This window comes from Sabethes cyaneus, chromosome 2 (assembly GCF_943734655.1).
Source record: "Sabethes cyaneus chromosome 2, idSabCyanKW18_F2, whole genome shotgun sequence".
Classification (NCBI taxonomy): Eukaryota; Metazoa; Arthropoda; class Insecta; order Diptera; family Culicidae; genus Sabethes; species Sabethes cyaneus.
In genome coordinates this window covers 106804939-106820358 of record NC_071354.1, presented here as the reverse complement: position 1 = coordinate 106820358, position 15420 = coordinate 106804939, and the positions used below count along the sequence as shown (strand labels likewise).

Sequence of the window (15420 nt, the reverse complement as noted above, 5' to 3'; positions counted from 1 at the left end):
GTGGCCTGCGGCTGTCTCACTCTTAATCATCTAGTGTTACTAAAGGTAGTTTTTGGTGGTATTGTTATTGACTAATGTCTTATGGAGTCTTAAATTTCTCGAATTGGATTAGTTTCTGAGTTACGCAAAAAACCTGTTTTATTTGTATGAGAGCCCCCTCTTCCAGAAGGGGAGTGGTCTCAAACCACCATAGAAAAGTCTTGCCTCCAAATGTTCGCATATGCCAAATATGGTTCTATTTGCTTGATTAGTTCTTGAGTTATGTGGAAATTTGTGTTGCATTTGTATGGGAGCCCCCCTCTTAAAAGGGTAGGGGTCTTAATTCACCATAGAAAAAATTCTTGCCTCCAAAAACACTCACATGTAAAATTTGGTTCCATTTACTAGGTTAGTTCGCGATTTATGAGGAAATTTGTATTTTATTTGTACCCCTCTTAAAGGGAGAGGGGTCTCAATTCACCAATGAAATAATCATGTCTCGTTAAACCCTCACGTTCCAAACTTGGTTCCATTTACTTGATTAGTTCTCAAGATATGACGGAATTTGTATTAGGTCCCCTCCCCCTCCTAAAGAGGGGAGTGGTCTCAAGTCATCATACCAACAATTCTTGCCCGCAAAAACCCCCACATGTCAAAATTGATTCAATTTGCTTGATTAGTTCTCGAGATATGCGGAAATTTCTATTTCATTTGTATGGGAGCTCCCCCTCCTAAGGAATGGCCGGGGGGTCCTAATTCATCATAGAAAAAAATTGCCTCCAAAAACCCTCACATGCCAAATTTGGTTGGAAGTATTTTTGCTTATAAAAGTTATGTGATACTCCGGACCATTGGGGATGAACTTATGGCATTAACCACAGTTAGGCTACAATAGGCCAAGGCTTAAGCAGCTTATTTCCCACTCTCAAAATAGAAAGAAACACTATCTACCTAACTACTAAAGATATGTTGACTGGACATGGATTATTTGCTTAGATGAATAACAATGATCATAATTATAAGGAATAATAAAATGTTGGTATAAATGCAAATAGATAGGAATAGGAAAAGCAAATAGATAACAGGTGAAGTTGAAAACGATCTCACCGGTATTTAATTCTTCGTCATTAATCTGCCGTCATCCGAGGCCGTGAATATGTCCTGCACAACATTATCACCAGCAGCTTCGTCGACAGGTTTCCCACCGTGATCTGTAGGTTGTCTGCAATAGCGGATTCCATAAGAGAAGCTGATACAGCAGCCAATGACGAAAGCCTCTTCGATGCTAATTGGCCTAACGATTTTCGTGCATAACTGGAAGGGCGTGATGAGGCTCCGTAACTAAGTACAACAGGTCGGAAAAAAATCAGGATTCTGAGACTGTCGAGTGGCATCCGCTGTTGGCAATGGAAACAATTTCCACTTCAATAATTATTCCTTATTATTACGTAAATACTTGATCAGTACCTTTTTCCGTATCGGCTACCGCTGGCACAGTCGTAAAAAATACACAATTGCACTCGACTTGCCTAAATTTTTCCATTTTTGCACAAAAAACATAAACACACGAAAAACCACAGCGAACCAGCTACAAATTTTTGCGAAAAAAAACTGATAGCGGAAAAATCAATTTTGAGTAGTTTTTGCACAGTGACAACATTCAATTCTACTCATTTTTTGACAGCTCCATACAACGGTTTAATAATGAGTAGTTTCAACTCAGACACTGAGTAGCCCTGTCTAAGCGTGTTAGCAAATGATGTCATATTGAGAATGACATTTGAACCATTTTTAGTTTGCACGTCGTGCAAACCAACGGGGTTCAAATTAAAAAGTGTTCAGATTAAAAACGGTCAAACGAAGGGGGGTCCACGGTATATGAATTTTGTTTTGCGTTAACTTATAATTGATTCACAATTAATTTTTACTTGTGAAAGAACTTAAATTGCGCTCAAAAAATACTCGGAAAACTCATAAATTGGAGCATTGAAGCTCAATAAAATATTGCAATCTTGCGAAAATGTGTCAAAGTTATTGATCTGCGCTGCACTCATCGTCATCACTTCACCCGCTGTTCAATGCCGGCAATTCGCAACTACGAAGTTGCTGATATTTGTTTGATTTTTGTGTGACACAAAAAGAGAAGGAAGTATTCCCAAGCAACCAAAAGTTCGAATTTCACTTAAGGAACGAACTTGGAAGTTCATATTTAGTTCAAATTTAGATCCGCCGAACTTTCTTGCTGAACAACCATACAGTATATTTGTAAACCGAACTTCATTCTCAATAAAGTTCCGATAATATCTGCAGCAACATAAAAGTTCAACATGCAGCTTGAAAGTGCTTCGAGTTCAAGTCCCCCGAGGTTTGGTTCGTGGTGTGTGGTAAGTTACAATAAATTAATATTTATAAAAAGCAGTCGATTTGATTAGTCTTCTTATGATCTTTCATTAAATAAAATAATTGATATTGGTTATCACTGTTAACCGAAATTAAATGCCTTAGTTTAAATGGGAAATGTCATGAATCTACAAAACAGGAAGAAGTGGGAAAATTCCCCCAATCTTTTAATTTTAAGATTATCCTTTTTGAGCTGAATAGTGTTCTATATAACGTCCTAAGTGAACTTTTTGCGAACTTTCTAGTTCTTTTAGAAGTTGCTTTGTATTCCCTTTGAAGTTTAATCATCAAATACGAACTTGAAAGTACGGTTAATTATTTAAAAATTAAGCTGAATAGAGTTCTAATCATGATCATTTCGTTGCTGATTAAGCCAAAAAATGCTTTTTTATCGGAACTTTTGGTTACTTGGGTTATTGCTTTTGTTTTCACGCAAGTTTTGATAATTCGGCATGGGTTTTCGTGTGAGTGCGAACAGGCTTAAAAATCTTTTTTACTTTCGTAGTCGCGAATACTCAGTTGTAAATGATCGACAAAAGCTTAGCTGTACAACCGAAATACAACTTTAACCTGTCATTCTGGCTGAAAACATTGGCGTTTGAAATAAAACATTTTTATAACATCTTGTTTTCCATTAAACTTATTTATGATTCAAATGCGACTGTTTTCTGAATATTTTTCTAAAAAACATGTTGCAAGTGTTACTTGGGTAGCCGCATATTTTGCATAAATAGCATTTAAGGCAACTTAAATGCTTATCGGCTTGTATTTAAATTGCATTGGGCATGCTTATTGGTTACCTGGGTTCCATCACAAGAATTTTGCGTACTGCTCGCAAAAAATCAGTCCTCGCACGTGTTTCGCAGCTTGGAACAATCAACAAAAGGGCGAATGTCGTAAACGTAAACAAACAGGTAACTTATTGGTTATTGGTATTACCAATGCTATTTATACACTAGGCAATAAGCATTTAAGTCAACTTAATTGTTACTTAAATGCTACTTTGGCAAAATATGCGGCTACTTTACTGCTAACCGTCTTATAATGCTGACAATGCTTGTGGAAGTGACAATGCTTGTAGCAGGTTAGTTGAACTGATTTTATGTTTTTGTGATGATTTCCCGAGTCTATGGAAGCATGTTGGTACACTGAAGAAGGGAAGGGAAGGGTAATATTCGGTGCCATACTGACTGCCTTAAATGTATTCTGACGACCTTGTCGTTAATTGCAATATAGGTTACTGTGTTGCAATCATCAGCAGAGCGATCGAGCATACATACAGCTGTAAAAGTTACACGTTACAGATATGGATGGAGGTGTAAGAAACAATTGTTTCAAGGGGGTGGGGGGATCGTGAAAATGGCGTTTTTGGCGTAACGAAATATTTGACCGGCTCCAAAGTCGATTGTTTAATATTGGGAGTTTTGCCCAAAATTGAACGCGGTTTAAAGGAAACACCGCGTACTAAAACTGCTGCCAGAATGTTGTAAACAAACATGTTGTTCACATAACTATGTTTGATCTTGAGTACAGAGGGTACAGAGACTATAGATTACGGAGGCGCCAAGACACTCAAAAACCGGTAAATTTTGAACGAAAGCGGAGAATTACCTTTATTTATAATGGTACTCTCCGTTTTGTTTAAAAATTTAGCGGATTTTGATTGTCTCGGCGCCTCTGTAATCTATAGTCTCTGTAATCTTGAGGCACCAGCGGGATGCGATGGCGCCATGTTTATGGCGTCTGTATCTCCTATAGAGACGATAGACTACAGAGCCGGTAAGGTACTTAAAAATCGCTAAATTTTGAATCAAAACGGAGAGTTCCGTTTTTTGTGATGGTACTCTCCGGTTTGATTGAAAATATAGCAATTTTTGTGTTCCTTGTCGGCTCTGTAATAAGTCACCGTATACGTTCCACTCGACAAACCATGACAGCGCAAAATTGTATGTCAGACGGGCCCTTTTTCTGAAAAAGTGCCATAGTCGACTGTTAAACACCTTTCGTTAAAGTACGGTAAGGTTCCCTCTGTGCGGCACCCTACACTCTTAAATGATTCTACCCGTAAATAGGTCGGATTTAGCTAAAGGTAGGTTGAAACCAAGGTTGAAACTACTCAGGCTGTGAACCATTTCGCGAAACCTGTGGCATATCTCATTGGCTCTCAGACCAATTCTAGATAGAATTAACAAAAGGGCGAATGTCGCGAATGTAAACAAAAGGAATGAGAGTTATTTTTTGCTGGACTACTGTGTTACCTGACTCACTGCGCATAGCGTTGTATTCGCGGTATCGTGTTGGTTCGAAAGGTTTCGAAAAATATCGCCCTTATCGAAAATATCGTTGATTTTGATCACTAAAAATAACGTACTTAAACGTTATATTGCAAGTGCTAGTAGTACGCAATAATTGTATTGTGAAACTGAATTGTTATTTATACAACTTTTTACAAGTTAAATGCAATAACAAAAGCACAACTTATAAAAAATCGGTTGTTATCGATATTAGCTGCATATGCGTTATAAACGAATAAAACGCATGATGACGTTTTATTTCAATAACACGCATATTCGCAGTGAGTCAGGTAAAACAGTAGCATAGGAAAAACAACCCTCACTCGGTTTGTTTACGCTTGCGACATTCGCCCTTTTGTTAATTCTATCTTCAATTTTGGCTACTTGCTACCGATAATTGAATTATTCTCTGTGACTAAAAACGCACTTTAAAGTTCCTACTACCAATTTTTTGGTTGAAAAACTACTCAAAATCTGAGTTTGTACATGTTAAGGGCATTTTGAATAGTTTTAACCAAGTTTTAGCTATAAATTCAACCAATTTACGGGTAAGCTCATTTAAGAGTATACGTCATCGGTAGATGCGTAAAACAGCAGCTGTTAAAGTTTTCTATTGGGGTTCGTTTCGACGTTTCTTAAGTTTCTGACAGCCAGTTTTTTTACACTTCTGCCAATCTATTACCTTGCTAATGTGTAAAGTTTATTGGCAGTCACATCGAGTGGATTTTTATGTGACTATCATTTTCTGACAAAAAGATTGGAATAAAAGTGTATTTTTTATCATTCCATATCTGTAAAATTTACAAACTTGTGTGTCCACATTTATATCTTTTGAATTAATAGAATTATTTTCCGTGGCAAGTGTGATTATATAGTGTATTATTGATCATCGATCGGTTTGGCAGTTCTGCGCGGACGGGTGTAATGGCTGGACAAACTATCAACGACAGGCTATTGGCAGCTCGGCATAGTCTGGCTGGACAGGGCCTAGCAAAATCGGTTTGCAAGGCGACTACCGAAGAAATGATAGGACCGAAGAAAAAACATTTGGATTGTAAGTCCATGTCTCTATACCTACTTAAAACTTCCAAAGAATGTTATGTTACAATGAAATATCTATGTTTTAAACGGCCTTGGCAGCAAATTTTTTTAGGGTCTATGATTGTCATTGATTATTTCTTTTTTTCTATTGATCTATCTACTGAAACTTTTGTGTTCGATTAGTTAATCAAGTGTAAAATAATGTCAGGCTACATAGTAGTTATGATTGGAAACGCCCAGTATATTTTCAATTTTGGTGCTCTTTGATTCCACTTGCATACGTGTATTCACTTTTTATTATTTTGACTTGCATCGATTGTGCTAGGTTGTATTGAAAAGCTAAAAAAATGAGTACAATCAATTCGCCTAAAAGTAGAATCGTGAGGCCGGTGTTTGAATATACAATAAAACCAATGTATTTTATTTCTGACTGCAGTGATATTTTCCGATATTTTCATACAAATTATGTATTATACAACAGCATTTTTTGGAAAATGGCAATATTTTGCCGGTGCCATAGCGCCATGGTTTTTCATAGCGCCATGGTTTTGCATTCGTATGAGAAAGGATTTCCGCTAAAACCTTACTTTTCACAGTGATAACATTATCTTTGTATATGCCAAGAGAGTAATGTTTCACCATATGATTTTGAGCGTGGAGATAAAAATATGCCTTTTGTAGAACATAAATCAAACAATGTCTTATCTATTTGTTAGTTTAGTTATTCGATATTGTTTTTTAGGTGGGCAATAGAGTTTATTCTGCGAGGCGAGTGACACGAGAAATGGCATTCATAGTTACTTCGGGGTTTATGTCGCGAAAGTCCGTCTAAAAATTTCAATATCATTGGATTCGACTCGAATAACGTTAAACAAAATGCGAGGGGCAGCAAATTCATATTTGCCGTGTCACTTCATTCGCCTCACAGAATAAGGCCGGGGTAGCTACTTGAAATTTTGAGCTGTGATTCAAAAAACTTCCAATTTTTTGAAAAAGTTGAATAGCTAGTACATACGACTCAACGAATATATACATAGATTCTTGTAAGCGATAGATAAAAGAATATGACGATTTAATAGTTTTAAATTTTTGATAAAGTGGAATATTCAATGACAATAGCACCAACATGTCAAAAATGCAATCACTCTACCCTACTTCTAACCTACTTACCATAATTAATATTAAAATACAAATACATAATTAAAATGCGTAAATAAAATAAAACAGACATGGCTGGCACTAGCCATAAAGTAATGAACAATATACTGGAACTAGATATTCATATCGTTAGTACTTATAGGTTAAATAAATTTATAATTGTATATTATATGGATATGTTCTATTTGCAGATTTAGTCCATTGCACCAACGAGCCAAACGTTTCGATTCCGCATTTGGCTAACTTACTGGTAGAGCGGTCACAAAATGCAAATTGGGTTGTTGTTTACAAAGCGCTTATCACAACTCATCATATGCTGGCATATGGCAACGAGGTACACAGTGCGTTATTCAATATCAAATATCTCATCACTCATAATTCGTTTTAATTTTCAGAGGTTTATACAGTACTTAGCATCGAGTAACTCTTCTTTTCAACTAAACAATTTCTTAGACAAAGGCGGAGTACAAGGTATTCCAAAAACAAAACAAATGTAGAATGTATAGGTATATATAGTGCTTTTTCCAAGTAGGTAACATTTGGTCCTGATTTAATAACCGCGCGATCGCCATACATACCTAATAGTCCTCTACACTTTAAAATCCCAAAATGCATCACCACAAATGCATTATTATTAATGGTTGACGATAGATTCTTCACAGACCTTACATTTACAATCACTTTTCAAAAATTGCGAGTGTACTCAAAAAAATATTGAAAAGGTTCAGCAATATCACGCAATATTTAATGTTTTTATTGTTCTCAATAATGGAAAAGCACAATATATATTATTTAATACCAAATTATATAATCTGGTTGTATACACATACACAAACCATAGCTTATTTTTTCTTTTGCTTATAACACTTATGTTTCAAGTTAACCCTTCTACTAATCTATATCTTACATATTTCCCTTTATTCCCTAAGGTGCTGTTGGAGCTAGAATGGGTAAGTTCTTACATACAATAACACTACTAATAAATACTAACGGATTATTATGCTCAGTACGAAACGTAAAAAAAATAATAGCAAATTGTTATTTAGCGTTTTACTTAAATTCAAATATGAATAAGTATAAGTATAAGAAAAGAAGGTAACTGTTTAATCCTACTCAATATTTAGGTTCTTCCACAACTACCAGTATTTATTGAAATATTTTCTTCTAATAGTCATATTAAATTGTCGCAGAAAGTCTACACCTAATCATATACAATTTTTAATATTTTTGAATAATGAAGTAAAATCAATAACAATAGAGATTGATTTACTTGACACTTAGGATTCAAATACGCGTTATTGATTTCTGGAATTTCAAGAGCAATTCATAGAACTGTTTTTACTTCCGCTGAACCTCCGCTGAAATGTACAGCCCCACTTGATCACCAATCTTTCGAGACCCTTTGGGCATCAGGTTTGCAATTTGTTGTTTTTGTTATTGGTACGTATTTATCTTTAGTATTAATCTTTAGTCGCGATTTATCTTTATCCACGAGCTCTCGCACAATAGAATGCTGAATTTCAAATATTTTTAGCCTTTGTTTTAAGCCGGTCATTGATTGCTTACGCCGCTCTAAAGTTTATAGTAATAATGTTAAGGCTGTTCACAAAACCTGGGAGTTAGCTCCTTTGGATGTAGTATGTAGTTCATTCCTCTCGTTCCGATGCCCTATCCGGAATGTCCGAAAAATCGTTCTCGTGCCTAGCTGTTCGTGCTCAACTGCATCAAAAAAAAAAAAAAACTGCGAACAAGGGCTCTAACAACATTCAACTGAAAATTGTTACAAATCAATGAAGAAATGAAGCTTTGGTTTCAATTGAAGTAGCACGGCTCCGCTTCAAAACAAGCTTCAATCTGCGTCGGTGAACCAGGTTTCACTACATCGTGACGATAGCTTTTAGAGTTCATCGTACTGTTCTATCCAATATTTAGAAAAAAGCTAGAAACTTTGTTTGCAAATGAACTGCAATTGATTTACATATATCCTTCAATGTAACGCGTGGTCTATCTAATTAACAATGACAAATTGTGCCTGACTTTCAAGCGTCATCAGCTGGAACAATAAGTTCGAAAATCGAAATAAATCGATGAGTGATGAATGACTGAGAAACATATTTTTGCTGCCTTTTGATGAAAATGCAATTTTTTTCGACGGATGTCACATTTACCTAGACCCCCTCTCCCCCTTTGTCACAACCTGTCCCGAAATTGACACCCCTCTCCCCCTTATAAGCAATGGACGTCATTATTGAATGATCCCTTCCTATAGCAAGTACGTTGATAGTCCTGACGATTTTTGTTGCTTCGCGCCGGGCGGTCCCTTCCGACAACGCTATAGGTGAACAAAAGCTTCATTCGACAAGTAGTTGGCGCCGCGGTAAAAATGATGATATTTTTATTTCGAGCTGTCAAAACACATAGAAAACTAAAATCATAAGAAGCGAATTTGAATTTTTTTTAAAAATGCGCGCTTTGGAATCAATCAAATGTTATGGTTGGGTAGAAAATAACATATATACTTACTATAATTTTTATTTGCCTGCATTTTATTTAAAACCATTTATAATTTTATTACATAATAAATACTAAACAATAAGGACATTGATTCAACATGCCTTGTATGAAATATTGTTATAATTTTGCTTAAAATCATTGAAATTACCTTAAACAATATATAGAACACTTTCATGAATATATCTGGATCTAAATTTTTCGGTCCGGAACCTATAAACATAACCACACACACCTAAACTAAATCCGGATCTCAATTTACTTGTCCTAAGTACACATTTCATTTGCAACCACCAGTGCGCTAGCTGGTAAATAAGATTTCTAACCCGCTGCAGAAAATTCAATGTTCGCAATATTCATTTTGCTGAGATTTAAATGAAAAATGTTTTGATTTGTATATCCGTCCAGCGAAAATTTGTAACTGGTCATCATTTTCCTAGTTCGTACAGCCAAATGTAGGAGTCGCATGGGCTTCATTAGTTTTGCGTTTATTCGCCTATTAGTCGTTGGATTTCCCACCACATTTGCGATCACATTTCTTTCCATTTCCTGTTTTGTTGTCTCTTTTACGAGATTGGTTCACAGTTCTATGAAGACTTATACACTGCCGTGAATCGCAAACAGTCCCATTTATATACGAAACTCCATAGAAAATGGGACTGTTATGCGATTCACGGCAGTAACATGTCATTAGTGCTGGTGCATTTGCTCCCCTCACATTGTGGAAAACTTATGTCGCGCTCGTCGACAGTTGGCCAAATAACCTCTCGTAGATATTTTTAGAAGCTCCTTTTTCCTCTCTGTTGCATGCATTTCGTGCACATGGGATTTGTGTATCTATCACCACGGTTGCGGCCTCATTAACGACCAAGCGTATTCTGCCCTGTCCGTCTGCCAGGATTAAAGCGTCTAGCTTCAGTGAGGAAGTTAGAGCTTTATCCAGCAGGCGCGCGTAGTTTCTCGGTCACTTAAGATAGATGGAATGGAAAGATAAAATGTCTTGTAGGTTTGATGCGAAAATTTGCAACGAAGAATGAAAAATTATTGGTTGATGCTTTTGATATCAGATGGCTACAGAGAAACTGAACGATCGTGTTTCCATGCACCACCGCTCGTATAACCTTCTTTAAGGTGAAACGGTACTGAATCCCAACATAGCCGGATCGATGGCACCTGTATCCTCACATGGGTCCCATCAATCCGGCCATGTTGGGATTCGGTACCGTTTCACCTTGAACTGAACATTGTCAATGTGATTAGGAGAGTCATTTGAATGCGTTCACGTTAAAACAATTATCTAACGTTTACGTCACAGCAGCTTTGGCAATATAGCTCATATACAACTTACCTATCTTCTGCATCCAAAATAGACTATTTTAGTTGGAATTACCGAAAAATCTTCCTTTTTCTACAATTAGGACATTCGCGCACATTTGATAGGCTTCAAAATGTTTGTTTACATCAAATCAAAACAACCAATTCATAGGGAGTGGAGCGCAACTCGCCTGAATGTAAAAATGAAGAGTTACTTACCAAATATTCACATTAAAAATGAACTTGCACAATCTGAACGAGGTGTTATTTCATGTTAACGGGGGTTCACGGTATCTATGATCTGGTAAGGTGGAGGCCAAAACTTGCCAGGTAAAATAATTAATTTCTGCATAGTTAATGCTTTACAACAAGAAGACATTTGACATTTGGTTGAGACATTTCACGACTTGTGAGGTTCATGTACATGAGTTATGCAAAATTAGTTATACTCGATAATTTTTTTCTAATCCTAAAGAATATTACGTATTGCGAAATAGTTCCAAGTTTTTTCGTTACATAATTCGGCCCTATACATAAGTTTTCTAAATGACAATTAGATTTTACGCTAAGTAATAAGAAAAACCCTTCTCCACAAAGACAAAAACAATCAAACCAACCAACTGTAACTGCAATATTTTTTTTTGATTTTCAACATTTTATTCTAGGATATGATATGTCACCGTTTATTCGAAGATATGCCAAATATTTAAATGAAAAGGCACTCTCTTACCGCACCGTCGCTTTTGATTTTTGTAAATTGAAACGAGGCAAAGAAGAGGGATCTCTTCGGGTTATGAATGCAGATAAGTTATTAAAAACATTGCCGGTTCTTCAAGCCCAGCTGGATTCGTTGCTCGAGTTTGATTGCACAGCTAATGATTTGACAAACGGTATTCTATTCATAAAATATTTTTATTGAAGATAAAGCAAATAATTTAACAGCCGTTCATTTAAACAGGTGTTATCAATATGTGTTTCATGCTGTTGTTTAGGGATTTGATACGGTTGTTTGCATGCTATAATGACGGAATTATCAATTTACTGGAAAAGTATTTTGATATGAACAAAAAGCAGTGCCGAGACGCATTGGATTTGTACAAAAAATTTCTTACTCGCATGGATCGTGTTGGAGAGTTCCTCAAGGTGGCCGAGGTCAGTTATCAGCTATGATTAAAAAAAAATTTTTGTAACACTAACATTATTTGCAGAACGTTGGCATTGATAAAGGAGATTTACCCGATTTGACTAAGGCACCTAGTTCTCTATTGGATGCTCTGGAACAACATTTAGCGACATTGGAAGGCAAAAAAGGTTCTGCTGCTAATACACCAACTCAGACAGCTAAGTGAGTTAATTTCTTATAAAAATGATAGTCGAATCACATTTGTTTTTGGTTTGCTATTCAGCCCAATTATTTTCGTACGTTGTTTTTTGTTGAATTAAAGCTGGCGATTTTCAATGGCCGACACTGTAGAAAACAAGGCAAGATAAATCGTGAGTTCTTGAAATTCGTGTAGGTGTACAGTTTATTTCGGTTTTTAGCAATGAGGTGGTTGTACTGAAAAGAAAACGAAAAATATGTTTTCAGCAGCTTAAAGTGAACAAATGTGAATGGGGCACGTTTTAATTTATTTTGTACATTAAGCGCACAGCATACATACAAAAATGTGCTGGCTACTGTAATTTTTCAAATATATATTACGAATTTGGTACCTTTTTTTGAACATCTTGGCTTATAAATTTGTACTTGATCATTAGGTTGCTCTCGGATCAAGGAAAACATGAACAAATGCAAAATAAATAAACAACGCTTTTTTAAAAAATTTCATATCTCACAATATTACGGAAAATAATTTTTTACGGTGTATAGCTTTTTTCCAGATGCGCATTGTAATACTGTACAACTTTACTAATTTCATAATACAGTCGTTTACCGAATAAGACAGTGGGAAGTGCTACATGCCCGCCGCAGTCAGTTGTTTTAGTTATAACATAAAATTTATTTTTAGTAGTAGACTAGTTTATAGGTACTAGGTTCTAGCAATATATCAAACTTCAACTTTATAGATTAATAGATAATTGAGGAATCATGGTAGGCGTACATCGTCTAATTCGGGGGATTCTTGTATGATATATTATTATAGGTCAATGAAGTATTCCGCCACGCACACATATATAGATGTTTGTCATTAGCTATGGCGCTCGCTGAAGCTGTTTGCAGCAGGAAAAATATCAACAACATCAAATTCCAAACTCCCGGATCCTCTCCTCCACTCTTTGCTCCCCTCCCACTCCTACATTAACGAGCCTCAGCTAGTTTCATTGTCGTTAGTGACGAAACCGCAAATCTATTTATATAAGAGGCTTGTCTGTAGCCAAAACCAGGCCTCTGACAGGACGTCATAAGAGGCTTATCGGAAATTAAAAACAGGCCCCTAACAGGACGTCATGTTTTCGTAGCAATGAGTTCTATTCTCAGTCACCTCACTGGTCGACTGCTGGACTGCTCGATTATTCAACTGGTTGACTAGACTACTCGACTGGACTGGTCGACTGAACTGTTCGATTCGACTGCTCGACTCAACTGCTTGAATGGACAGATCAACTTGACTGCTTGACTGAACAGCTCGATTCAACTGCTCGAGTGTACTACTCGACTTAACTGCTCGATTCAACTGCTAGACTGGACTACTCGATTCAACTGCTCGACTCGACTGTTCGACTTAAACACTCGACCTAACTGCTCAACTCAACTGCTTGACCTAACTGTTCGATTCGACTACTCGACTCAACTGCTTGACTCGACGCAACTGCTGACTCGACTCAACTGCTTGACTTAACTACTCGATTGGACTATACAAATCGGCTGCTCAATTCAACTGCTGTATGCTTCAACTGCTCGATTCAACTGCTCGACTAGACTACTCGACCGAAGTGCTCGAATCTACTGCTCAATTCGACTCGACTGCTCGACTCAACTGCTAGATTCCACTGCGAAACTTAACTGCTCGACTGGACCACTTGACCCGACTGCTCGGCTAAACTGTTTGATTCGACTACTCGACTCAGCTCCTCGATTCAACTGCTCAACTAGACTGCTCGATTCAACTGTTTGACTGAACATCTTGATTCAACTGCTCGACTAGACTGCTCGATAACTGCTTGACTCGACTGCTTGATTCGCATGCTCGACTCGCCTGCTCAACTCGATAGCCTGCTTGTCGCGATATCATATGGTTGGTGTTAAATCAGACCGGACCAAGACCGAAATTTAAAAAAAATGAGTTAATGACAGCAAACGATCAAGAATTTTCTAAGCAACATTTTACTAATCAGACTACATAAATGTTGCAAACAGCCAGAGTTATAGGAAGAATTCGAACAATTGATAGCTATAAACCATTCAGAGCAGCAAACTTTGAATACGTTTTTCTCGAAGTCAGAATTTTGTCACTTGGTTCTGCCTGACTTAGCACCGACCGAATGAATCGGTTTGCGGTAGAAAAAGGACGGTTCAAAGCCACTCACACAAAAGAGTCATTTTTCCCACCTATAGAATCAGCACAGTGGAGATAATGTTTTTATTCAGTTAAATAAAATCCAAAGCGAGCATAAAAACTATTTGTTTCAGTTTCCGGCTAAGACTCTTTTATGTACAATATCTGAGAGCTATATTATACAATATAAGAACTCAAAGAACTAATACAAAGTTCGGATCGTAAGATTCGGGCTCAACTAGTTACTTCATAAGCACTATTTCTAGATTTGCGTGTTTTCGTCCAATCTCCATTACATTCGCCTCTATTCTACACACCGATCGGAGCCGGATCCGATCAGAAATTGTGCTTCGATCGAAATACTGCACTGCGAAATCATTGTCATAGTTGTATATAAATTTATTGTATACAGTATTGTGTAAGTATTCTGTTAATTTTAGTGTTGTGAAAAGTGGGATATCATACAGGAATTCCCCGAATGAGGCGATAGATACTGCTGTATATCCATCAAGGTTTTTCAGTTATCCATTAACCCTTTATAAGACAGCGGCAACTACATTGCCACCAACAAACAATATTTGTTTTGTTTCTAAAGTTATATTGACATTATTATAGACGCAAAACAAATATTTTTCGTTGGTGGCAATATAGTTGCCACTACCTTATAAAGGGTTAATCTATATGAAGTTTAGCATATTTATAGGTTTAGGAAGTTTGGCATATGTAACAGTGTTACTATGCGCACCTAAAAAAAGCTTATACTGTGACATGTGTGGTTTTTGATGTATCTAAATTTTAAGAAATACGCGATATTTAACTTTTTAATTTTACTTTCATCACAAATCATTTTTTTTAATATAAAACCTTTGACTTATGAGTATCATTTTTGAATACGAATGAATTATAATATGAATATTATAAAATGCCATTTTGTTTAAAGACAACATTATGCAAATTTCAGAACTCAGTGGAATACCTCTAAGTTTTATTTAATCAGCAAGAACTGCATTTACCTTTGTTGTGGAGCCCTCTTAAAAGTTGTTTATATTTTATAATTATAATAATTGATTTGTCTTGCGCTGTGCAACCATTGCTGGTTAGTTGTATTTAAACATTTGAATGAACCAAAAATTGTATTAGTACATGTCGATTTCTTTTGGGATTTTCACATGCTTTGTATTTTTCCAGTATGTTTTTCAAAGCGTCAATTAGTAATCGTTTTGTTA

The 15420-nt window shown here is 36.4% G+C and overlaps 1 protein-coding gene across 3 annotated transcripts in view; it reads left to right on the top strand.

Moving 5' to 3' along the window:
- The first annotated feature begins 5408 nt into the window (after nt 1-5408).
- The window catches only part of LOC128733450 (phosphatidylinositol-binding clathrin assembly protein LAP), a 37777-nt gene continuing 27765 nt past the window's right edge, over nt 5409-15420 (top strand). For all 3 annotated transcript variants that reach the window (XM_053827032.1, XM_053827031.1, XM_053827030.1), the window contains exons 1-7: nt 5409-5727; nt 7064-7206; nt 7268-7343; nt 7802-7822; nt 11363-11587; nt 11656-11849; nt 11906-12042. In XM_053827032.1, the coding sequence (XP_053683007.1) occupies nt 5598-5727; nt 7064-7206; nt 7268-7343; nt 7802-7822; nt 11363-11587; nt 11656-11849; nt 11906-12042 (926 nt within the window). In that variant the 5' untranslated portion in view covers nt 5409-5597. The remainder of the gene's footprint in view (nt 5728-7063; nt 7207-7267; nt 7344-7801; nt 7823-11362; nt 11588-11655; nt 11850-11905; nt 12043-15420) is intronic.